Source organism: Xenopus tropicalis, chromosome 6 (genome assembly GCF_000004195.4).
Source record: "Xenopus tropicalis strain Nigerian chromosome 6, UCB_Xtro_10.0, whole genome shotgun sequence".
Lineage (NCBI taxonomy): Eukaryota > Metazoa > Chordata > Amphibia > Anura > Pipidae > Xenopus > Xenopus tropicalis.
In genome coordinates, this window is record NC_030682.2 from 48039381 (window position 1) to 48066101 (window position 26721).

Genomic DNA, 26721 nt, shown 5'->3' on the forward strand with positions numbered 1-26721 from the left:
AAAAATGAAATTTGGCTCCACTAGTGCAGAAAGCACAATTGCGCTCTCTGCACTAGCAATGCGGCCCCACCCTCCGGCACTGTTAAGGTAAGTGTGGGGAGCTGAGGGGGGCATCAGAGGAGCCACCTTAGGGGCCCAGAAACGCCCCTGGTTGACCCCATACATAGAACAACACATAGTAGTACAAAGCTTTCCCTTTCTCAATTAAATTTACTATGTATCAAGCCCATTAACTGCCAACCCCACTCAAAGGAATTATCATAACTATGGAGAGAATGCTTCTGTCTGTATTTCCCCTGCAATACTTTTTAATTTTGTGTTAATGAGAAGAGCTTGGATTCATGTCTGACAAATGTTTACCTTATTACATACTCTCATAGACTGACATTGACGTTTATAAACATTTCCCAGGGGACTGGGTGTTGATAAAAGCAAATTATACAGGCAGCATAAACCATTTGACCCTAGGCAAACGAAAATCATTTTACATTTTACTTTAAAAAACGCTCCCAGATAGTTTTTATTATATTGCACAAAGGAGCAATTTCCTGGTTAAACTAATTAGCTGTCTTTTCATGTAACTGTTTAATTAAAATAAAGGCAGAAAAGAAATGTGATGAAATATATTTACAATCTGCAGAAGAACAGAAGCTAGAGACTGAATTAAGAATGATTAGTTGAGGTGTAGAAATAAAAGAACATTGAAACCAAGTGTATCAGTCTTTTTCTAACCAATCAGTTTTGTTGTCAGGAATATAATGGCTGCACAAATGCTTTTAGGCTATGCAAATTCAGGTTTATGTACCAAACTCTTATTGTATACAAAGACAATTTTTGGATATTTCTCACAAATTAAAAACCCAGGTTTTGATTTCACTGTGGTCCCGCCTTTGCTGCTGGGGTAGTTTTCCACTATATGTGAAACACTGGTGTTGGGATATGTTTCAGTTCAGCCCCAACAGCTTTAGTGAGGTTGGGCACAGATGCTGGGTGATCAAGCGAACATGTGGCATTCCAATTCACCCCACAGGTGTTCATTTGGGTTAAGGTCAGGGCTCTGTACTGGACAATTTGTTTCCTCGTCTAATCCATTCTCAGCAAATTGACTCTATACAGACCTTGCTTTGTGTATTGTCATAATGAAACATGAAAGGGAGTTCTCCTTTCACTACTAAGCAAGAAGCATGGAACTGTGAAGACTGTAATTTATGCTGTAGCTTAGTTTGCTTGTTTGCAAATGATAAAAACATCCCCAGACTACTATTCATCCTCCCTCCAACTATACAGCTGGTATTTAGCATTCAGGCAGGTAGCATTGCACATGGTGATGTTAGTTTTGTATGAGGCCGTTGACCCATGAACAGTTCTTGTTTTGACATAGCTGTCACACTTTGCCATGTCTGTTACTCCTTGTCTAGGTAGCATATTCATTTCTGAAGTTTCAAAATTATGATATCAGTTTTTCAGGGTACAGTTAATGCATTATTTTATATGAAACATTAAAAGGCTCTACTACTGATCAATGTTGATGATTGTATTGACCTCATTAAAAGAACAGTAACACCAAAAAATGAAAGTGTATAAAAGTAACTAAAATATAATGTGCTGCTGCCCTGCACTGGTAAAAGTTGTGTGTTTACTTTAGAAAGTCTACTATAATTTATATAAATAAGCTGCTATGTAGCCATGGGGGCAGCCATTCAAAGGAGAAAAGGCACAGGCACATAGCAGATAACAGATAAAACACTATTGTATTCTACAGAGCTTATCTGTTATCTGCTATGTAACCTGTGCCTTTTCTCCTATTTTCCAGCTTGAATGGCTCCCCCGTGGCTACACAGCAGCTTATTATATAAATCATAGTAGTGTTACTGTAGCAAACACACCAGTTTTACCAGTGCAGGGCAACAGTGCATTATATTTTTATTACTCTTTCATTTTTTGGTGTTACTGTTCCTTTAACTCCTACTTACCTTCTCTGATTGCTGTTACAATGTTCTTATACAATACCTTACATTACAGTACAAAGAACTTCTCTTACACCAACAAGACTGCATGCTATGGGTCTGAAATCTGATAGATTCTGATGGATAATTTATGTTTATGTGATGAATGGTGGTGAATCAGCAATAGGGAATGAGAAATTAATGAGACCTTAATGGTAACCTAGTCTCTATTTTCTAGACACCCAAAAAGGCAGTGGAAATGTACTGACAGGAATGGAGAAGATGGCAGGAATATGCAGGAAAGTGAAACTGTCAGCAAGAAAATAGTCCTTAGCAGAAAATATGGTATTAATGATCACCTGTCTTTACAGGTACCAATGCAGCAGTATATTTCAAGAGGCAAGTATAATAATGGCTAGTGCAGGAATAACAAAAAACTCAATTAAGGATTGATTGACCAGCAAAGGAAGAAAAACACTGTATTCTTTGGAATTTTAATGCTGTCCAGCAGCAATAATCTAATACTGAGTTTTGCAGAGAGAATAATAACAGCCAGCAAGGGTTAACAGCTACAGTTCTTGTACTGAGTTTTGCAGAGGAAGCGAGCACAGCCAGCAAGGGTTAACAACTACAATACTTAGTAGGAGAAACAACCAGCATTTAAAAACTTCTGTTTACATGAACAAGCAGGCAGACAAATAATATTCAGTCAGAACAGAATTAATTTACAAGATTGGCAGAAGGAAAATCAGGTAGTTGTCCGAGGCGCAGTTCAGGAAATTAAGCCAAGGAGAGAGCAGAATTCGCAGTCCAGGAGCGTACTGAGTCAAGCCTTGAAGTCCATCCACACCAGCGGAGTACAAGAGGGGGAAACTGCGAGCTAAGATCCAAAGAGTTTGAGGAAGTTCAGAGCCGAGGGTCAACTGAATCAAGCTAGAAGACTCCTCTGGGAATGCTAAACAGTAACTGCACAAAGCACTGCGCATGCGGGTCCCTTTAAAAGCCAAAGGAGGCAAGTTGCAAGCTCCAAAATTGGCCCTGGTACATTCTTACATACAATTTTGAACCTACCTGCTGATAGCTAGGTTTTGGAGAAAAAGTGGGAAACTTTCTAGTACAGGGTCTAAACATGCAAAATGTACAGTTCCCAGAGGCATGCCTTTTGGGATTGATTGAGAACATAGTTCTGACAGGTACCAGTGTATCCTTGGGATGCTACTCTATTTTTATGCTAGTGTAACCCCTATTTGGCTATGAAATAGTTAAATCCCAGGCTAGTATGGTTCAGAGCATGGGGTACATGTGACTTTCTTAAATAGGATGGGCCTTTGCTATGTGGAAGAGACCATGCGGCGCAAGGGTGCAGTGGAACTACAACTCACTGTAGCTGTGTAATGCATATTTAGTAAAGATGGACGCCAGAAAGGTTCTTGCAGTTGAACTATAGTACAGTTTATTGTCAGAGACAAATGATGATGCAGGGTTATACTCACAAATGCAGTTACAGATGTTAAATGATAGTAGTACTGTGAGGACAACAAGAGAGGATGCACACCGGTTTATCCCACTTCCTTTTGGGAGTCTGGGCAGGGTAAATGCACCTGTCAGCTTGGCACCTCTTTGGAAGCAGTCAGGATAGATACCTCAATCCTCAGGTTGATAACCCCTAGCTTGAGAATCAACCGAGTGAGTAGGGATCAGGGTTTATTCTAAACACTTCCTGCTACTTTCCTGGATGGGGCTAGAAAACTGCCCTTCCTTCCCTCTCCACCTCACTCTCCTAGAGAGTGCTGAACAAGAGTAACTATCTAGCTAATCCTCGTTCACGGGGCCCTGTCCCCGGCTTCACCAGAGTGGATGGTGTCACTCGGGGGAAAATTGCTTTACTGGGGCCTGTTTCTGCTCCCAGGCTCAGTGGACCTTTGCACTGAGAGACAGAGACAGCCAAAGAGGAAGTCACACCTCCTTGCCAGACACTATATGAGGCTGCAAGGGGTGTGGACAACCAAACTAACCAATAAGGTATAAGGCATAGTGCAAACTAGATACATGGGACTCTGCCCAGTAACAGTAATATGAGAAAGAAGTAGGGGATTAAAGCCATAGGGAAGCTAAACCCTATGGGTCCCTACACTAGGAAAACAATTCTCGTATTTAGGAAACTTCCTACAGCACCCACTTTAAAACACTGGAGATCTTTAATAAACAAGGCCCTCCTTCTCCATAAGCTGACCTACCTTAGCAGAGGGCATACAGAAAAATTTGAGAAAATGTAGGGCCCATGGACGGATGAATTTATCTAACATGGTATAATATGCCTGTACGCTTATATTTAACCATATCCAGCCCTCTTCCCTTCTCTTTTATACTTTACTCTATACCTTGATCATGTTTGATCAACTGTTGGTTGCTCCTTGTCCCCAGGAACCATGAGACAAAATGACTCCTTGCACATGGACAACCAATGTATCTGTACACTTAATGCTGTCCTATGTTAAAGTTGGCATAAATAAATGAAAATTTTATTTAAAAAAAAGTTAAAGGCTTTTCTTGATGTAGCCCCCAGGTACTGCCTGCGCTCTGTGCTTCACATCAAATTAAAAAAATCTGGTGCAACGTTGGTGGATGCGTGTTCACTGCCGCTCCCTAACCTGTGGATTTGAATGACACGCAAGTGTGGGGATGGGAAGGGATGGGAGAGGTAACACATATGCTTCCCATCCTACATGAATATGTTTCTACAGCACTGTATTCATAACAGTGGCCACAGGTCTATCTGCTTTAAAACTATGGCTTTGTCCATCAACTGCAGGTTTTTCTCCTTTGTGGAGTATGTAAAATCTCAGTATCACAGCATTGTGGCAGAATGGGTAGCACTTCTGCCTTGCTATGCTGGGGTCCTGATCTTGATTCCAGCTGAGGCACAATCTGCATAGAGTTTATACAGTAAGTTCTCGCCATGTCTGTGTGGGTTTCCCTTTGGTATTCTGGTTTCCTCCCAAACATCCAGGCAGGTAATTGGCTCCTGATAAAACTGACACGACTGTGAGTGCGATCGTGGTAGGGACTTTAGACTGTAAGCTTCACTGGAGCAGGAGTGGACATGAATGTCAGCTATATAAAAATATAATTTAATAAAAATAGCCTCACATGGAACTCTAGAGCTGTTGAATGGAAATCCCCTTTAGAAGTGCAATTGCTGTTATCAAACTTAGACTATTACTTGGCAATTTTGCTTTCTCTGTGTTACACTGTAATCAAACATCAGGGGTACATGGACAAAAGGAACAGGTTGGTGAAAACAAAATAAAGCTAAGGCTAAAAGCATTACATATCCCTGGTCCCTTTTGTAAGAAAACATCCACCAGAAAGAATAATCACTATTAATATATTTTATTAACATTCTTCTTTATCATCCAATTCTTTATATTGAGTTAAAAGTCATGCAGTTAAAAAAGTGCAGCGAGTTTTATTTGCAACCCCATAAAACCTTACTGTACAGATTGCATTTTCTCCCATACAGCAAACAGTTGTGCAACTTTATGCGCTTTATATACACTCCTATACAAAAAACAGGCAATTATCCAGAAACAGAAAAGGTATATACATGTGTTTAGAATATATTATGATCTAGTAATCCTTAATATTGCTTCTGCAAAATGTTATATGCACCGGACAAATAGTACAATAATATTCCAATGCTTTAAAGTGTCTCCAAGAGCAGCCCTAACAACTAAGGTTGTCCTCTTGTGTATATGGTAAGCAGCTTTAGTCAACCGAATAAATCCCTTCAGTTTTAATAAAAAAATAAAAATAACAACTCTAGACCAATAAGAATAAAGGCTATCTTTTTCCTGTTGATGGATTTCTGACTCCCCATGGATAAGAATAGTATCTAGAAAGAGAAAGTGATGATGTTATTCATCTTAAGAACCGCAACATACCAAATTATATTTAACATTAGTATTCCTATGGCAGAGTGAGGTTTTTAGTAAGAATGCATCGAACCCAACTATTTTGTATTCGACCAAATACCAAACTGAATCCAAACCCTCTGCACTGCCAGAAATTGCCAGCACAGGCAAAAATAGCCAATGTGCACAGCAAATTTGTTGCTTTATACAGGGTTTGGATTCAGGCAAATCCAAATACTGCTAAAAAGCTTGGATAAGAACTAAATCCAGGATTCAGTGCATCCGTAGTTTTTAGCTAGCTCTGAATAATCAATACTATATTATGCATTTTGTGTAATTAATAACAACGGAGCATGCTATTATATCTAAATATACTTTAATAACATGACTGTCATGTTAGGCCCAGCAGTAAAGGGTTAAGTTTTCTATTTAGAAGTCTGCTTGGAATCCACAATTGAAGGAAACCCCTCACAGTAGGGGTTAATTCACAAATACCCCCTAAATGCCACTTAAGTCGGGCTGGCTGGCGAGGTGTGAAGAGCCAAAATTAATCAACAAGGGTAACCAAATTATCATACCAGGTCTGTCTCTTCTTAGCAGATTCTTAGCTAATATTTCTCTGGGCCCATAAAATAAATACCTTTTACTAAAGATAAAAATCATGGCGCCCAGTCATTAGCTTGTAGCTAGAGCTTCCCACAGACTCCAAACACTCCCGTGTTATGATGATCCATTGTGGGATTATCTCATATTCTGATAAAACCAGAATAATATGGGTTAGGCCGGGTGTGTTGGGTGTCTATGAAAAGGGAATTCCATTTCCCACATAATGCACATGGTTCTATAATTCTGGTGAATACCCATAAGTATTTAAGGATATCTGGAAAATAAAAATGTCAGCAGGACAGCCAGTAACCAAATCTTGACTTGCCCTCACCTTTCTCATTGGATGGGGGCGTGAACTTTGTAAACTGGGGGTGTGAACCTTGTGAACTGTATATCAATGGCCCAGACAACTGGGAAGAAATATGCCTTTGGGGACCGAGCTGCTCGGGAGGTATATGTTGCTATTTCTCCATCCCCCCGGAAACAGGAATTACTTAGGATCATTCAGTTGGTGATGTATGTAGGTTTCTGCATTTTTATCCCTTTTATTTTTTAGCTGTTTTGCAACATGTATGTCTTTTTGTAACATTCACTGTTTTTATATAACAAATGCACTGTCCACTTTGGATTATTAAATATAAAATTTAATAAGTTTTTCTTTGTGCTTTATTGAACCTTTATGCCTTAAGAAGAGTGTGTATGTAAATGTGTTTTAACCCCTTGCTAGTTATAAGGAAAGTGTGTCTGCTTAACCTTTTGTTTGCTGGTGGGAAAGTTGTGTGGTGTCTGTAGACTAACTTGCATTGTCTGCGAGAGTGCTTAGCTAGGAGTCTGGAGTGATTTGCCTTTGTGAAGTGTCAGTGTGCAATAGAACCTTTAGACTTGGGTGCTTGTGGCCTTTAAACGCGGTGGTGGCAGTTTGTTAAGTTTAGGCGGGTTGGGGCTGTTTGGGGTTTGATTGCATGAGTTAGCGGAAAACTGTGTAGTTGATGTGTTAACCCTTACAGCTGCCCGCCTGGTCACGTACGTCTGTGGTGGCATTCGTGACAATGACCTTTCTAGATCGCTCATGGCTTTCAAAAAATTAGACATTTCCAGTCTTACCTAAATACATAATAATATAAAATTCCTAAACTCCATGAATTATCTGAAAAACAGTTGGTTCAGTTCCCCATCAGTTACACATTACTGACCAGGAAAAAAACACTGGGAGCCTCTAACCCAAAAAAATGCACATTTGAGCATTTTTAGGCTGAAAGCATCCTGTAGCAGAGGTTGATTGCATTAAACTCAATGACAGGCACAAGATGTTTCAGTTGCTTCTCCACCAGCAGATATTCTACCTCACTTTTGCATATTTTGAGGTGATACCTGAAATTAACTTTACCCAGAAATAATTGTTTACAAAACTCAAAAGACCCTGTTTTTCCATTACACTTTAATTACTTTTTAGCATAAAAATATGTGTTTTGTGTGCACTGTTTAATAACAAAAATCTACATAACATAACATAGAAAGTTAAAAGTCTTCTTCATGCTGAAAGCCCAGTTTATGATCTAATGTCTGATTTGGTGCAGCTTGTCATGTTATAATGCGTTTCAACTATCCTTAGCTCTAATATGTAAGTCTTTCATAGACAAGGTTTGATAGGTAGTGGGCAGCAATGTGTCTCTTCTCCCTGTAATCAGGTAGACATCAAAATCTATTGCTGATCTAGGTTCCTCTGGGCTTTGAGCTTGAAGGTATAGCTTTCTCTGATCCAGACTTTTTTGGTTTAAAGAACCACTCAAGGCCAAAGATTTTCAAACTTCTTAAAAGAATGTGATGTAGGAGCTTTGTTCTATACTTTCTAATGCCCAGCTACACTGCCCTTCTCTTACATTTCACAGCGGGGGCACCCATGTGTTGGTTTATGTCCAAGATACTCATCATCTGAAAGAGATTATCCTGCCTATAACAGAATGTAAGTAAGGGATACAGGTTTGGGATACCTTATCTGAAAAACCCATTATCTAGAAAGCACCTAATTATGAGAAGGCCATGTTCCATAGATCCCATTATAAGCAAATAATTCCAATTATTAAAAATTATTTTCTTTTTTTTTCTCTGTAATTATAAAACAGTACCTTGTACTTGATCCTAACTAATTTGCATAAATCCATATTGGCTGCAAAGCAATGTTCCTGGCTAAACTAAACAACTATGTCCTTCATCTTTACGTCTGCTTCCAGTGTAAGAAAGCCAAAATAGTATAATAATCACCATGTGTGAGATAACAGCAAGTTTCCTGACATAGTGCTGGTAATTTGTATTTTCATTGGTGATATCTCTTGCATCTATAATACGTAGAATTCTCATTGGTGAATTGTTTGCCATGTGTACATTTTTGCGCAACTACGATAAATAAAAGCTTAAGAAAGGTAAGCAAATATGTACGTAATTTTTCATACCTGTTGGAATTAATACTGTAATAGCCACTGTCTTCCAGGACATCCTCTATTATAGTCTGGACATAAAAAGAGAGCATGAAATAAATACAAATAGAAAACTGACTGTAAATACTGTGCAAAATCAAATGAGTGCCTTACCTGCATTTGCTCATATGTTATTCCTCCCTCAAAATCAAAGCAATTAGGATTACCTGTAAAACAAATACCTATTGTTTGCAATGGCAAATAGAAATATAGAAACTTGACATGACATATTAATATATAGTATAAAAAATAATATATATATAGTCACTTTTTAATGTTTCTGTTACTGGGTTACTAACCTGATTTCTCCCCCAGTGACTGAAGCAGTCCATGGCAGTCGGCAGTAAAAAAACTGGGCTCAATTATTTCAGGTGATCCCTGCAAAACCTAATCACAAGCACAAAAATTAGTAAATATTGTTTTTAAATTGTTGCAGCAGAACATTGTCACTGTGGCTTCATTGCCTAGTGTGATCTGTCATTTTCTCTGCATTTTAAAGGATACCAGAAGACATACTTAGTTCAGCCTAAGAACCTGTAAGGACATGTGACATTAACTATAAAGAAAATAGAAGCTAGTAACTGTAAGGGAATATCCAAAGCAAAACGATTGGCTGCAGAAGGACATATCCTGGAAGAATATCAATATTATTTATAAAGTGTTTGGTAACAGTGAATCCTAAATATGTGCCATATAAAGCCACCTCCTACTAGAGAGTAAGTACAGATTATTGTAAATCTTTATAATGTGGTTTATCTTCTGAAGCTAGTTGTTATCACTGATCATGGGAAATCCTCGTTAAATATGGGTGATCCCCCCCTTCCGTTACTAAGAGAACCCACTTTCTAAAACCAACATTAGTTTAGATTCAGTCTAAGATTCTCCATAAAGCTGCTGAATGTAACATTGCAAGGCACACCCGAAGCAGTACCTGATCTGATGGCTCACTCCCAATATCACACTATATTGTTGATATTGTTGCCATTGCATTTAACAGTGTGGAGAAATATTTGGTTTTGGGGAAGGGGCATTTCCTCAACATGGAACAATAGTACTGGTAAAACTAAAAGACATAAATCATATCCTGCCTTACACAATCCACACCATTATCATTTAAAATCTTGATTTATTAGTCATCCTTCAGGGTCACTTTTTTATTATTAAAGCGTTAAGCGGGTGGTTGTATAGGTAAGTGTGGGGTTATTTTTAAGACACCACCCCAGCTTGAGGGTAAGGGGATCAAAAACCTACAGGCTACTGGACCTTACCTATCCTGGGTTTAGGGGTGGGGAGACAATAAAGATCACAAATTTTTCACCATATCTTCCCAACCAGGTGTATGGCCAGAAAAATAGGGTCTCTTTAGATCCCTTCCAAAATCCTTTCCTGGGTGGCCACATACCCACTTTCCTTAACATAAACCCTGAATTAGTTATTAATGAACACGCTCACATTACTTTAAAATGTGACCTAATATTTTAAGATATAACTTTTGAATTATTTGATAATTTGTATATTATTAATTAAGAAACTCAAGACATTCTCTGCTGAGTGATTTCTTAGTTTTGTACAGTGAAACATTCTCAATAATGATGGTATTTTTCTTACATGGAAACAAAGCATGAAACAATCTGTTGGACTATCTAGTCTGTGAATTAGGTGCTTCTGCTTCCTTTAGTTTTAGTCCTTATTTATCTATTTCATATATGACACAACTCCATTGTATTGCTTTGTATATTGTGAAACCAGGCACTGTATTGGCTTCCTTTATTGGAAATGTTAGCCTTTTTGTGTAGATGACTTGCAAGACAGAAATTCTGTTTGCCCACAATCATAATACACAGAAAGAACATAAGTGAGTCTAAGTGACAGTTTATTTTGTGGCAAAAACACATATTTACATTTTCAAGACTTGAATTTTTGTAATTTATTAAGTACAAAAAAACTTAAAAAACGGGTGAGTTCATGTAGAAGTCGAGGGGGAGTTGTATTCACAAATTTTAAGCTAATTTTCAATTTGTGTTTTCAAGATTAATTCAAACTTAAGACTCGTTGAAAAAGAAGAGTAGAATGTGATTTCACTATGTTCAAGTAGTTTATTGAAGTGAACATATTTGCCATAGTGAAGGATAATGAAGTAGTTATCGGTATTCCCAAAGGTACAAGGCTATCATTTTGGAGACCTTTACAGCAGATAAGCCATATTAGCCAAGAAAAAATTCTATATTCTTTCAACATTTATAGCATTTTTGGCACCATAAAAACTATTATTAAGTCAAGATATTAGTCATACAGAGCTACTTTATAATGTTTAAATAAGCTGAATATTGTAGAAACACATGATGGGAACCTTGTATGGGTATGGGAGCTGGTATCCAGAATGCTTGGGACCTGAGTCTTTCTGGGTAATGGGTCTTTCTGGAATTTGGATCGCCATACTTTGTCTACTAAAAAATAATTTAAACTTGAAATAAACCCAACAGGCATATGGATTCATGCAGCTTAGTTAGGATCAAGTAACAGGTACTGTTCTATTATTAGAGAGAAAAAGGAAATCATGTTAAATCTAGAATAATTTGATGAAAACAGAGCTTATCGGGGGGGGGGGAGGTTACGGATCCTTTGCCTGTACATTGTTATTAAAAAAATCATACCTTTTTGATTTCTGCTTTCAGACTACATGGGTTACTTTGAAGACTGAAAAGAGATTTTTTGTATCGTTCAATAATCCTCCTTTTCAAATTTCCATGCAAAGCTGGAGGCAGCTATACAATAAAGAAAGAACTCTGAGATTTGCAGGACAATTGTAGCATGATGCATCAGTTACAGCATTAAATACATTATTACAGTCCAAACTATCTGAGCTAGTTTTCTTTGGGGCTGCCTTTTACTGTCACTTTATTTATATATTTTATAGCCTTTTTTAAAGAATATGTACAAATGTTTTTTTCAGTCACAGGGTGGCAGCACTGAGCTCTCACACTGAATATGAAACTATGCCCAGGAAACTAACACGCAACAACACAAAAGGGCACATTCTCTTAGCTATATGCAGGGTGCAAAGTGAAATTTTGAGCGCAATCGCTGTGTTTTTTCCCAAAATGCACCGTTTTTCCCAGAATTCCATCATTGCAATGCAAATAGATGATTCTCATACATTTGCACTGCACCTACTGCAATGCATCTGAGGCCCAAAAATGGATACAAATGTGCATTGTCACAAATAGGGCGTTGTTGCATTGAATCCTTTCTACGTCTGTCTGGCATCATCATTTTCAGTGTTTGGAGAGTGATGTGTGGGCCTTATACTTTCGGTACAAGTGTGCTGTGCCTATTGATGCAATGCGCTGAGGGAACCCTCAAGCTTTTGCTCAAGTGGTGCAGCAGCTTCCGATTCAGAATGGGATCAAAGAGCACATACTGACACAAGTACCTTTAATAAAAGTGGTTTCAACTGCAGCTAACTGCAGAGAAAAGTGCAAGGTGCCCAGTGCCCATGAAAATGAGTCCTCACATGGGTTAAGGTAGGGCATACTGATGCTAAGAAGAGCTTATTTAGTCTCAGAGTGGAAAGAGGTTTTTAAAATGTTCTGAATCCTATACTTATTGTTTGTGTTATGTTTTCTATAGTATATATTTAAAAGGAAAATATACCATGCGGAAACACAATAACAATAAACACAGCACAACATACAGGAATGAAACATGTTCTTAGTTTCCCAGGTCACTCTTTACTGCTGCGCTGCAAATTAGAGTGATATTACCCCCCTTCATTTCCCCCCCAGCAGTTGATCAACAGAACAATGGGAAGGTAGCAAGATAGTGGCTCCCTGACACCTGTGTTTCTAAAAATGCTCCCATGCCCCTGTGTCCCTAGTGGTAGATATCAGAATAACACTCAATAATAAACATCCAAGTCCAGCTCAGCCAAGTCATGATTACTTCAATTACAATAAGTAGGAGAAACAATAGCTTATCTGAAAGCAGTTCTAATATGCAGTGCTGGCTCCTTCTGAAAGCTCAAAATCAGGCACAATTCCTTAAGATGGCTGCCTACACGCCAGTATTACAGTTAAAAAAAAATACATTTAGTGGTTCAAGAATAACATTTTAAATGGTAGAAGCAATTATTGGCAATGTGAACAGTGTATAGTAATAGAAACTATAATACCATAAATATCATGACAGAATCCCTTTAACACAACGTGTTTTAAAAAGAAGTTTACTCTCTATTAATATGGAGCTGATACATACCTGTGTGATATATATGATTTTATGTAACTGGATTAAAATCTGTTGAATGGGATCACTTATCTGACGGACTTTTCTCTGAGATACAGCAATACCGGCAGATGCTAAAATATGCAAGAGAAAGACCTTCATTTAATTTGTTTAATCAATTTTAAAATGGCTGAAATTCCATTTGAAAGATAACTCTGCTTTTTAAGAACAACCTCTTTAAAAATGTGCTGCCTGTTTCTTAGTCACTTCATGGCATGGACTAGGGTGGACCAGCACACAAAAGGGAGCACATTAATGCCCAGTACAGCTTTGTTAAAAAATCAGAAACATATTTTATGGTAGGTGTGTTTTTGCCAAAGAAAAGGACATTTAACTGTGTATTATTTATAAAAGACACTGGAGGAAATCAGCCCATGCCCATACAGTCTTAGCAAATAATTTACAGACTGAAATGGAAGGGTAACAGATGTGGGTCTTTAAAGTACAGGTGGGATTTAAATTTAGCTTTAAATTTAAGGGAGAGAAAAGCATGGCTTTAAAAGAGAAGTAAAGGTAAAAACTAAGTAAGCTTTATCAGAAAGGTCTATGTAAATACAGCCATAAGCACTTGGACATTCTGCACTGAATCCTCTATCAAAAGAAACACTGGATTTCTTTTCTTCTTTTGTGTACACATGTTCTTCAGTGTCAGACTTCCTTCTCTCAGAAAAATTCTTCAGGGCACAGGCACAAGTCTGCTCAGTTTGCCCCTCTCTCCCTCTCCCTTCTCCTACTCCCCCTCCCATCAGAATTCACTCACCCTCCTATCAGAATTTGCTCCCCCTCCCAACTGTGTTGTGTAACCTGAGCTACCAGCAGCTTGTATGCTAGTGAGACCAAGCTAAAATGGCAGCTGCTAACTTAAACAAACAGAGGAAGCTTCGAATGCTGTTTACTCAGGTATAGTAAGCTTTCTGCAGAATAAATATACAGTAGCATTCTAACTTGCACTAATGTGGCTAACATGCCAAACTGCCTTTCCTTCTCCTTTAAGGGCTGGAATTTCAGAGCTAAGGAGCAGCTAGAGAAAAAGGTTAAAGACAGGGGATGGCAGAGGAAGTCAGTGATGTGAAACAGCAAATGTTTTGTGAGGAACAGGGTAGACATCCAGGAACATATAAGGGCATGTATGTGTGCTATATTCGTTTCTCGAGGAAAAAAGGACATGATTGTGGCAATAGTGTGACCATAAAGTGTTGATATACTAGATGAAAGGGGACAGAACTGCTGAATTGGCATGGTATCTGTAGATACATAAGAAAAGAACCAAGATGTAGCATGATTACAGAAACTAATAAAGTAGAACTAGAACACACACTCATTCAAGAAACTGATGAAATGCAAATCAATGATGTGGCAAAGGGAACATGAAGGGGGAGGGTTATACAGCCAAATAGACAAATTGCAGTTCTTTTTGTGTTTTTTTAGTATTCACTTTTTTGTTTTGCTGCTTTGAGGCTTGGTATTTGGACTGCTATTTGGGTGCTATGGGTTAACTATCCTAGCAATCAGGGAGCTGTTTTTTTAATAGAAATAGAAGACGAATAGTAGGAAAACTGAAATGAAATACATGCAATAATTAAAAAAAAAAAAGTCAAATTGAAGTCAGTCAGTTTATATTTTGGTTCCTTGGGTCAGCATACAAAATAAATGTTAAAGACCAGTTTAAAAGTTGCATATAATATTTCTTATACATATATATTATAAATCATATTATAGCTATACATATTACATATAATATATCTATTTGAACAACCCCTTTAAAAAAAGTTATATTTCCAAAAGCTGAAATAAAAGCCAAAAATACCTGGTCTTGACTTAGAACTGGCGCTTCCACTACGGTCTCTGTAAAATATAATTAAAAATAAAATATTCATAATGTTCAAATTCACGTGTTTCAATCTCTTTTCAAATGTACTGCTCTTTTTCAATATGCCTGATGAAAGAGTTCACAGCAAGGCTTGAAAATGATGCTACAGGGGACGTAAACCCAAAAGGAACATTTTGCTAAATTAAAGAAAATAGAATTTTAAGCAACTTTCCATTAATACAGTAATTGTACTTGTTCTGATTGTTAAACTAAAACAGCAGAAACCAGCTTTCCTACAGCCAAGTCTGTTTCCCACAATGCACTGCATGCTTCTTTACAGCTTTGTTAAGCATATGGCTTATTCCACACTACTTTTAATAGTCAGAACCAGCATTGCAAGGGGCTATACTGCATTCAATTACATTTTTAGAGACTTTAAGATGGAGGGCTGTGGGTATGACATCCTCTTCCATCAACAACTTCAATATTTCAATATCTCTGAACTGTTCCAGTTTGCTACATTAGTTGATACATTTCCCAGCAGCATCTATGGAATGTTAGCAACTATTGTATCAATTATATCAAATGGCTTTACTAAAACTCAGGGATTATCCTCAGCAAGATAACTAATTCATCACCTAAGGGTGATGGCACACCGTAAGATTTGTCACCCACAGTTAAATCTGCACTACCTTGGGTGACAAATCTCCCAAAAAACAACATCTCCTTTCCTAACATTAGATTCACCGCAAGTAAATTACATTACTCATGGTGATTCGGCTTAATGACTTCCTTTGCATTTTAGGAAAGGGGATGGAAATTTTGGAAATTAACCTTGGGTGACAAATCTTACCATGTGCCATTACCCCAATGCATGGCCAAAGATAAGTAATGTATTACCAAAAGTATCAACTTAGAACAGTTTACAGAGTTGTGAAAAAAATGTTTGGAAGGTGAAGAACCCCTTTAATAAGATCAATGATCATACATTCTCTAAATGCATATATCTACTGTATATAAAGTAGACAAGTGTATGAAGGAGTAGACTAAAGCTGTCTATACTGTAGCATGGCAAAATAACAAAAAAACATGTAAATCAGTCTACAAGGTCTTTCTTGTTTGATCTTTCTTTGATGACAGAGACAGGCATAAAAGCTTTCAGTTCATTAAAGCAGATGTCCTAATGAAGTGAACACTTGCATTTAGCAGTTATTGGTCCTCTGCGTTCATTATGGGATACAGCAGATGCCCAGTTACTACACCCTGAAAGCACAATATGTTTGCAAGGTAAGGTTTGCATGGAGAGGAAACCTAATTGCCACAACATCCTATCCAGTATTTTAAAATCAAAATGACACATTTTTCGCTTACGTGGAACCCTGTACATCATCTCTATATAATAAAACTAATAATAGGCAATACGCTTTTGGCCTTTAGTCCTTTTGTTTCTGGACAATTTTGTCTGTAGTTAACATAGACATTTGCAATCATAATTGTGAAATAGCTTCTAATGCCACAGAATATGTTGTATTTTTCCATATACATTTTCTCTATTAGACATTGCTAAACAAAATTCTTTATCAGTAAGATACCATATAATTATACAAACCTGGTCTCGTGTCTTTCTCCAGCAGAAGCACTGATACTTCGTTTCAACAACCCTGTCAAAAGAAATTGGCATTACTGTTGCTCATAACAGCTTCATTTTTAAATAATATTAAACCATTATGATCCAAATTATACACAGCAGGGATTGTTAACCGCAAGACCAAAGTGTAAAAATGGACAGAAATTGACATATTTTTTTACTGGCAATACATTCACTATAATTTCAGTTTTGTTGCTCATGCTGCAACTTTAGCTCTTATTTATCAATAAGGATGCAAACGAACATCCACATACTGAATCAGTATATTGCTTGGCCTAGTTTTCTGTTTTGGCCTTTGGCATAACTTCATCAGAGTTGCTCACACAAAATGTTAATACAATTAAGTCTAAATAAAATGTAAATTATATAAAAATCTCTATATGGCTGGCCTGTTAAATACACTCTAGCTAGGGGCAGATTTATCAAAATGTGAGTTTAGAGCTTAATACATAAAAACTCACCCACATTCTATTCATTCATTTAGGATTTTTAGAAGCATATTTATCAATGGGTGAAAGTTAGAACTCACCATTTGATAAAAAAACACTTCTAAAAATGTATTAAGCTCTAAACTCACAATACAAAAGGGCCCCATCCTAAAGAGTTTACAGTCTAAAATTAAAAGCTGTGTGTATTCTAGTGATCCCCAACCAGTGGCTCATGAGCAACATGTTGCTCATCACCCCCTTTGATATTGCCCCAGTGACCTCAATGTAAGTGCCCATTTTTTAAATTTCTGACTTGGAGGCAAGTTTTGTAATCACAGAGACACAGTTTTTCTCCAAGCAGAGCCTCTTGCAGGCCAGCAGTCCACATGGGGCTACTAAACCGCCAATCACAGACCTTATTTGGCATCCCCAAAAACTTTTTCATGCTTGTGTGGCTCACCAACACTTTTAACATCTGAGTGTGGCTCACTAATAAATAAAGGTTGGGGATCCCTGAAATAATTGGTCTGTTGTTATATAAACACATTTTATGAGAGTAAGGTGCTTAATACTTTGTTGAAGCCACTATTAAGTATTTTATGTTAATTTCTCTGAAGATAGTTTCCATCTACTGCATGCCAACGTAGTATAAAGTGTACTATAGTGGAAGTTATAATTTCTACTATCTGCTGTTTCACTACATATTTTAACACTGCATGGTGAAATCTCCACTTCTAAAGAAATGGTGGAAATTTCTCTACTAGTCTCTACGCATAGCATTCTGTTAACAGACAAGAAAGGGTCAATAAACTATTGGTGGTGCTGCCAAATTACATTACTGCTTCAGTGCACAGACACTTTAAGAAACTGAGCCGATAGTAGAGCACCAAGCAAAAGTGCTGTGATGAACACTAACTAAATCTTTAAAAAAGCAGTACCAGCGCGTGTTTTACATAAAAGACAGAATTAAGATAAAATTACTGGGGTAAATATGGGGTGCCCTTCCTTGGTCTCGTTGTCTTTTAATCAGCAGTAAAAATCACTCAAGACAGGGCTCTGATCATACCAGCAATATAGTATACCAGCAATATAGTTAGTGCAGTGGGTGGGAAAAAAATGGTGATGGCCATAAATGCATATGTCACAGTGACAAAATGAGAATCCATTTAAACAAATGAGCCAAAAATATGTTTGTACATGTTGTACATGTTTGTAATAATTTAAAGTTGCATATTTGTGTGTGGCAAAAGTATGTGAACCTTTCAGTTGCTGGCATGTCCCCTTTGGCCAGCAATAACTGCAACTAACAATTTCCAGGAACTGCAGAGTAGTTCTGCATATCGGCTTGGAGGAATTTTAGCCCACAGCTTCAGTGATGTTGGTAGACTTCTTCACATGAACTGCTCACTTCAGGCCTTTCAACATTTCTATAGGTTTAAAATTCACTTTCGCTTGAGCTTCTGTTCACAGATGATACACTGATAATTTTCCTCCAGAATTTGATGATACAATTCAGAATTCTTTTAACAGAAAGCTAACCTAGTCTAGAGGCAGCGAAACATGGCCAAACCATGATACTGCAGCCTTTTCTTTAAATAAGGCAGGGTCTCCTAGGATCACACCTGATTGTCACCTAATTCCCCCTTCAAATGAACTGAGAATCTCAAAGGTTCTTGCCACACACAAATATGTAAGTCTGAATCATTTACCTCAATAAAAAATGAACAAGTATAATGTTTTTTGTTTTAGGACTTGCATGAATAGCAGATAATGCTTTGGAGCATATATGCAGAAATATTGAAAATTCAAAATGGTTCACAAACTTTCAAGCACTGTAAATATACTGCACATTACATATTGTAGCACTGTGGCATTATTTGCCCTTTGTGTTGCCAAAGTTTTCTGTTATAGTATGTGATCAGTTGCTTTCAATGTTAACGCTGCACACAGCAGAGAAACGTCTCATTATGTCCTGTATTGAAATATATAACTCAAAGTTACGCAGCAGCAAAAACATTTTTTGGATTTTAGAAACCCGTAAATCACAAAAATAGTCCTACCAGTGGTGCATTCTTTAAAATAACTGGAGCTTGCACAACTAAAGTTATCAGATGGATCCAATTCATCATCTAGTGCAATGAAGATGTCTGCAAAATAGATCAAATATAAAAAAAAACCCTATGAGACATTAATAGTTGTCAGTCATATGAAGCAAAGAAATGTATTATACAATTTAAAAAGCAATTAGGGTAGAGAAAAGTAAACATAAATCATTGGCATACTTAATATTTGCATATAAATAATTGAGAAAGCAATAAAAAAACATTAAGTCCTTAAAGGGCTGCATACTGTCACAAAGATCTGGGCATAGGCACGACAGATTAAAGGTTTTTTTTCGTTTGAAAGAAAATGACTAAAAGAAGGCTGATCAATCATAGAACTTTTTTCCTGTTCTCCAAATTCCAGATTTTAGTTCTCATTATACAAGTTTGTTTCCTTTGCACATTTTGTATCATTCTATCATAATGATAGATTCATAATATATTTCTAAAGTGCTTTAGTAGCTTTCCTGGCAAAGGCCCTTCATTTGAAGCAAACCCCACCAGTAATTTTATATTCCCACAGTGGGTTGTCTCAATAGGTGCAGCAGACATTCGCCAAAAGAAGCACACGCTACCAAGATTCTAATGCTGAGCTCTGAAAGTAAATGGATTTTTATTCTGAAAAAGCTATCTACAACTTTCACCCAATTTGCAAAAAAAGTAAAATTTGTCCCTTTTTACACATTGGGTGACAAAGGAAGGCGCAGCTCCCTGTGCGGCCACAATCACAATAGAATTGTGGGAAAGAAGACTGCCTTTTGGGTAAGAACTACTGTACGTCAGTTTGCATCTAAAGCTACACTGTGCCAACTATACTACATTCATAAATTACCTTTCTGGTTTTTATCCTCATAATGCAAGTTTTACTTCAGTGTCTCAGAACTTTTTACAAGTTTTGTTACAAATTTAAAGGTTTATGTATAGCCTTATTTAAAAGCTCATTACGTTACTAAATAACACTGCATTTTGTTCAACAAACATGCAAATTTGTGGTTGTATTTGTGCAGTGTACATTGTACATTGTGTTTAAAAATAAGCCCTTTAAAGTACTGATGCATTACTACTGAGTAGTGATTCACCAAACAAGGGAAATGGCGTGCTCTGTACAAAGACTCTTTGATAAAGTTGGAAACAGTTTCTTAAAATGCTTTTTTTTTACATTCTGTAAAGTTAAAATTAGCTAAAAAAAAAGTTTTTTTAAAAACAAATGTAAGCACTATAGGTATTGTTTTTAGATTTATGCTAGGGCTCGAAAAATGCAGCCCTCTGACTACAGACACTAGTGAGACACTCACTAGTAAATGCTACAGGAAGAGTTTACACTTAGGGCCAGATCCATCAAAGTCCGAATTTCAGATCATTAACTAAAAAGTACTAGTGCAAAAAATTCTGATTAAAGACGAAAATTTCTGATGTGGCTTAATTGCCCAAAAAATCGCATCGTGGTTGTACAAAAATATTGTGGTACGATCCTAAAGTTACAAATTTTCGTATCCGAACGATTGTAAATGGCACGAAAAACTTTCTGACTTTAAACCTTCAGTGCAAGATTTTGGAAGCCTCCCATAGGACTCAATGACACTATGCAGCTCCAACCTGGCCAAAGGAAAGTCAAGATACCGAAGCTTGAATGAATAATGAAACTTATGTATTCATTGCGACAAATACGATCGTATTTGTCACACAAATTGATGCAGAGTGCGAAAAAGTTGCGTAAATTAATGAAAAAATCGTAGAAAATATGCACAGTTCTATAAATCAGAAAAAAGACAAATTTTTTGTAATCGTACTAATTCGTACATTGATAAATGTACCCCTTAGATAATTGTTTGGCACTGGCCAAAAGCTCACTAACCCCCTAAATGTTCTGCAGAGATATTATTTGAATATTATTATGCTATCATGCTCATCAGAGTACTGGCAAGTACATGTATAAATGTTAAAACTAATAACACATGTAGTGTTCTGTCGCACATCTGGTTTGAAAGAAGTTATATTAACAAAGTGCCAGAAATTGCAACGTGTAATGAGAATAATGAGAGTCACTACATTTAAGACAGGCTGCTTTGTTTACTGAATATGCAAACAGTTGTGCTTCAAGACAAGTTCCCGAGTGCCACACGTGCTGCGATTCCCAAATTGCCGCTTTCACCATATGCCTCTACATGCCTGATCTGAGCACATTTGCCCGTTTACATATACAAATTAAATTTTACAATTCAATGCATTTCAATTACTATTTTCAGAGTTGTTTATGCAACAGCTGTCAAGTGGAAATGATACATGGTGTCCCATACCTTGATTGTCAGCTTGTATAAAGCCTGGGGTCATAATGCTGCTCTCTGAAAAATCACTCTTGTAGCTTGCTACTCCGCTGCTGCTGCTACTGCTGCTGATGCTTGATTCATCAAGGTTATCCTAACATAGAATAAGAAGAGGATTTACAAATAAAATAATAATAACCAATTAGTTCTTGCACTTGACCTTGTACTTGTATTATTCTTAGAACAGGGAATGGAAAATGTAAAGGCCTATTTAAAAAAAAGAAAAAAAAAATTAGAGGTGCTGCTGGGAGCATAATGAGGCAGTAATGTATAGCAGCAGTACATATTTTTGTTCTAGACAAAGTCAAAGATGAGTGACACAGAACTTTAGGAAGAAAGAAGAGCCATCCTTCAATCAGATGGATACCAAGGTATCCTATTATTTTTCACAGTTTTATAGGAGACATCTTTGTACAGTTTTGCTCCACCAATATATTGCTGGACTCCCAGACATGAATATAAACAAAGGGGAAAAGCTTCATGGGATTTCTATTCCAGCAACAATAGAAATTAATTTTTAAAGACTTCACAATAAACTTTTTCCATATCTTCCATGGGCAGGGGCTCAGATGATGGTAACAAATTGTCCAGTGAGAATATTGCATGCTCTGTTTACTATCTTGTTGGTAGTATATAATCATTGTTGGAGGCATAAAACAAACTAACTCTAAACAACTAAATATTATAAAATGCGATTGGGAATCAAAAATTGCATAGTAATTTAATCATATTAGATACCAATGAGATGACATAATGCTAGTAGGGATGGTTCCCACTGTGTCACCCTGCTGCATTTGAAATTAGGTCTGGAAGCCTACTTTGGAGAGACAGGAGGCATTATATAGTTTGATGTCCCCTTTTAGTGAAGTAAAAATGTGATAAGCAATCAAAATGTTACAGTATAAAACTTTTAAAATGAAGATCAGAAAAAAATTACAGGTGATAGCAAACATTTCGAACATTGCATTGTTCAGCACTTAAGTTTGCTATGATTATTATCTTAACCAATATAGGTATCACCCATTTCACCTTTCAATATAGATACTTTGTAATAAGAAAAAAATGTGCAAATAATTATCTAGATTATTTTGGCTCAGCCTTCAGCAATAGAAGATGAAATCACTGCACATAAATATACAGGGCCGGATTTCAGTTGGCGGGCGCCCCGAGGCCGCCCCCGCGAGTGCGCATTCGCGCGGCGCCCTCTCCCCCTGAGTGCGCATGCGCATGCGCATTCGCGCATTTAAACTCCCGTACGGAGCAGTGGGGAGAGGTCCCGACTGCTCCGTATGGGAGACAAATTTAAAAATTCTGTTGCGGCGGGGCGGCATGCCGCCCTAGGCCCGGGGCCTTTGTGGCCTTTCCACAAATCCGGGCCTGTAAATATATATGCATGTAAGTATGCACACACAGATACTATGTGCATATTATTATGTAATAGAGCTATGTACAGTAGGTGTTGCAGGAAAGAGAAGAGAGCGCACAGATGTCATTATTTTGAAGTATGGGTTTTATTTTTGTGTTAGATTGAAGTATCTTATCATATCAGTGTTTCTCAAGACCTGGAATCTGTGTGTGGTCTAGGGATCAAGAAGTTATGAAAAATTTGGCAAACAGAGGCATTTAACATGCTAAATACTTTATAATAAACTGACCTCTGTGTAAGTAACATACAATAGAGGTTTTAATTCTCCAGGACTGCAGCTTTGGGGAGTTTTAACAAACAAATCAAAAAAACAAAGTATTGTAAATTGTATTAAATTTATGTCAACCAAGTTAAAAAATGTGTTCACAGTGAACTTAAAGAAAGCCCTTGTAATGATTCCAGTGATCTCTGCACCTTTGAACAAGTATAGTGTAAATGAACATTCACAGACCCAGATAGGCCAATTTCATATCAAGCAGCATGTCGTTTCAATCAGCTTTTTTCATAAAAATACATGTACCTTATAAATGACCCCATTATACATTCTGGACTCTAAGTGATACCATTTATAACTCTAAACATATCATTGGTGTCCTTAGAGTATACTTGTAGTCTGGCAACCTCAAGTTGTAATAATATGACTAAACTCAAGGACAAGTAAGACAAGAGGGAAGCAAACCTAGAAACAACAGCCCTGCCTGCCAGACTATCAAATCCTTGCAGATTTGCTGAAAGGTAAAATAAGGTTGTGAATATGTAAGAGTTAGATTTAAGGCAGGAAAAAATGAGAATGAAGTACAAGATATATAGACACCAAGTCCCTATATAATTCTGTGTTATGGTTTATAGTTTTTCACAATACTTTGTTCTATGCCCAGCTGAATCAATATTCGTATCTGCATGTGACTTTACTGGCAACTAAAGTAACTCCAGATACTTGAAATTAGGATATTGGCAGGTAAGTGTTGATAATTTAGGACAACAGCACTTACATTTTTGTATAATTTGACTTTGGTTTGGTTTTGGTCAAAAGATCTCCGGAACAATAGTATAAAAACTGTGAGTTTCACTTAAATACTGATTAACACCAAGTATAACATTCCACTTTGGTTCTTACTAAAAGCAACAATGTTCCTAGAAAAAGTGTACTCACATGAGGAAGCATGAGTAACTGATGGCGACATGTGGCAGCATTTTTATTTGTCTCCATTAAATATTTTTGGGCACGCTTTCTCTCTCGCTCCAGTTTTCTCTCCATGGTCAGTTGGCAAGAAGATAATCCATCCACATATTTCATCATAACATCCGATATGAGACTACATACTTCCACTATATCAGGACGAAGCTCTGCATCTGATGTCAAACACCTAATTGAGAATCATACATAATGTTACACAGTTGTTATTACATAGCCTAGTTTGTTGGCACAATAAACACTTTTCACAAGAATTGGAGTGCTGCAGCGTGTTCATCATAAGTTATAATTGACCCTTGGCAGTAGGATCAGCTCTTGCACCCAACGCTACAACAAGTGCTTGGTACAGTGAAGCATTATCCATTCTTTTTGTAGTTACACAGTTGTTTTTATATCCACTTCTAAGGAAATCGCTATTATCTCAGTGGTAAACAAACGTCTGCTTTCTGTGCAATAGCATATTAAAGAGGTCCTCCACCGAAAAACTACTTTTTTGTGCAGTGAAATAAAATGTAAGCAACTTTCCAATATACAGTACATTCATTCCAGTTGTTTTATAGTTGTTTGTAAATGTAACTGACTCGTGCAGGAAAATGCAAGTCTACTGAAAAAGCTGATTAAATGACCCAGAGGAAAGCTGACGCCTGTTAAATGAGAGTCGGACCCACAAAACTGAAAGGATAAACAATCATTGCTTTCGACTGCAATTACAAATAACTTTAAACCCTCTAAAGATTTAGGACCATTTTTAGATTAATAGCTGTCCTTCTAAACCAGAGATGTACCCTCTTTCCTGGCAAAACTACTGTCCCCTAACATTGTCCCTGTCAGGTGCAGGTGTAAGGATCAGATTTCAGAGTGAAACGGCATGCTCAAGCAGTTTCATGCTGAAGTTCACTATGTGCGTGTGCACTCGGGCTGACACATTGGCTCCAGGTGCAGGCACATCAGTAAGATTTTTAGAGCGTAGGGCAGATCCTCGCTTTTATCCACAGGCCAAGAATCAACCTTTTATGACAGTGCCCTTAAGCTGATGAAATAGCTTCAGTTAATATAATGACTGAAATAGCAGCATTACCTTGTAATGACATGTTTAACTTTCTCTGAGTAGATTCCTTCAGGGACTGGTTCATATACAGCTTCTACTATCTAAAAGACAAAAAGTCCAAAAACATTTTTTGTATTTTTTTTGCAAAAATGTTTTTTTTATCTTTGAGTTTGCCTCTTTACTAGCGGTTTGTGACCTCCGTTTACTATATCAGGCTGAAGTTAGTTTGCAGACCGCTGAGATGAGTACACCTCAGCAGCAGGCAGTTTTTCATTCATAGATTTGGTTTCATTCTAATAAAAACAATTCATTATCTAGGGGATCTGTTATTATAAAGGTAGATACAACAGTCTGTCATTCAGTCCAAGAGTGCTGAACAGGGGGTTGTCTCCCCAGTGCTATGACACAACAGCTAGATATAGCTAGCAAAATAAACTCTACACCAAAAGCTACTGTCTATATACCACATTGTGAACATTAAAGCATATTTTTTTGTTATTGCAGAAGATGCCTACCAATTTTAATTTTAATATAGCAGCTTCTAAATACCATCAGTTTCATTTATTATTAGTCCAGGGAGGCAGAGAGATATTCAGAACATGTTAAAGATGAAGGAAAGTCACAATCACTTGGAGGTGCCAAATGTTAGGCACCCTCAGTGATTGTATTCACTTACCTGATACCCAGGGCTGGTGCTCCTGTTGGCAAAAAACTGCACAGGCCCAGAGTTCTTTGTAGCGAGCACACCCCCATCCCCATTGAGTGTTGACTTTCCTTCTTCTTTAAAGGTAGAAGAATTATTTATTTATGGAAAATTGCTCTATTGTATTGTAACATACAAATTATGAAGCTGTGTTTACTGATTAGATGTTTGAATGTTTATTTATCAGCGTATGCCCTAAGATGCACGTAAATAGATATTTATAATAAGTTCAGTAATGAATTGAAACTAATTCAAATCAATTAAAGTAACTATGAGGGTAGACTGTCAAGGTTGGGGTTGTTTCTCTGGAAAAATGTGCTTGCGAGGGGGCATGGTTACTCTATACATTAGAGTGGATTATAGACATATAGCGGGGGATCTTTTTCCCCATAAAAATGATAAACACACCAGAGGCCACCCATTTAGATTAGAAGAACAAAACTTTCATTTGAAGCAGTGTAAGTGGTTTTTCACAGTGAGGGCAGTGAGGTTGTGGAATGCCCTTTCTAGTGATGTGGTAATGGCAGATTCTGTTAATGTCTTTAAGAGGTGCTTGGAGGATTTTTTTTGAAAAGTATAATATCCAAGGATATTGTGATACTAAACTCTACAATTAGTAAAGATATTGGAATATGTAGTTTATATATGTGAGTATATAGATAGGTAGATAAGAATGTGTGTACATAAATGCATTGAAGTGATATGCAGGTTGGCCCAATACCCATGTGACCCGGGGGCAGGCCGACCTTGGGACACCATTTGCGGGTTACTTTGTGGAACCTTTCACTGCTGGCCTCCGGTTTTAGAGATGCATGT

At 37.2% G+C, this 26721-nt stretch overlaps 1 protein-coding gene across 2 annotated transcripts in view; it reads right to left on the minus strand.

The window, feature by feature from the left end:
* Positions 1-5323: 5323 nt before the first annotated feature.
* The window catches only part of nek10 (NIMA-related kinase 10), a 56197-nt gene continuing 34799 nt past the window's right edge, over positions 5324-26721 (minus strand). Inside the window, exons 25-36 of one of the 2 annotated variants that reach the window (XM_031904121.1) lie at positions 25233-25303; positions 24113-24326; positions 21507-21627; positions 19168-19254; positions 16641-16692; positions 15029-15066; positions 13195-13295; positions 11595-11705; positions 9240-9327; positions 9055-9107; positions 8917-8972; positions 5324-5841 (exon numbers count right to left, since the gene is read on the minus strand). In XM_031904121.1, the coding sequence (XP_031759981.1) occupies positions 5790-5841; positions 8917-8972; positions 9055-9107; positions 9240-9327; positions 11595-11705; positions 13195-13295; positions 15029-15066; positions 16641-16692; positions 19168-19254; positions 21507-21627; positions 24113-24326; positions 25233-25303 (1044 nt within the window). In that variant the 3' untranslated portion in view covers positions 5324-5789. Of the gene's footprint in view, positions 5842-8916; positions 9108-9239; positions 9328-11594; positions 11706-13194; positions 13296-15028; positions 15067-16640; positions 16693-19167; positions 19255-21506; positions 21628-24112; positions 24327-25232; positions 25304-26721 lie in introns of both variants that reach the window. The other variant, XM_031904120.1, reaches the window with a different exon arrangement.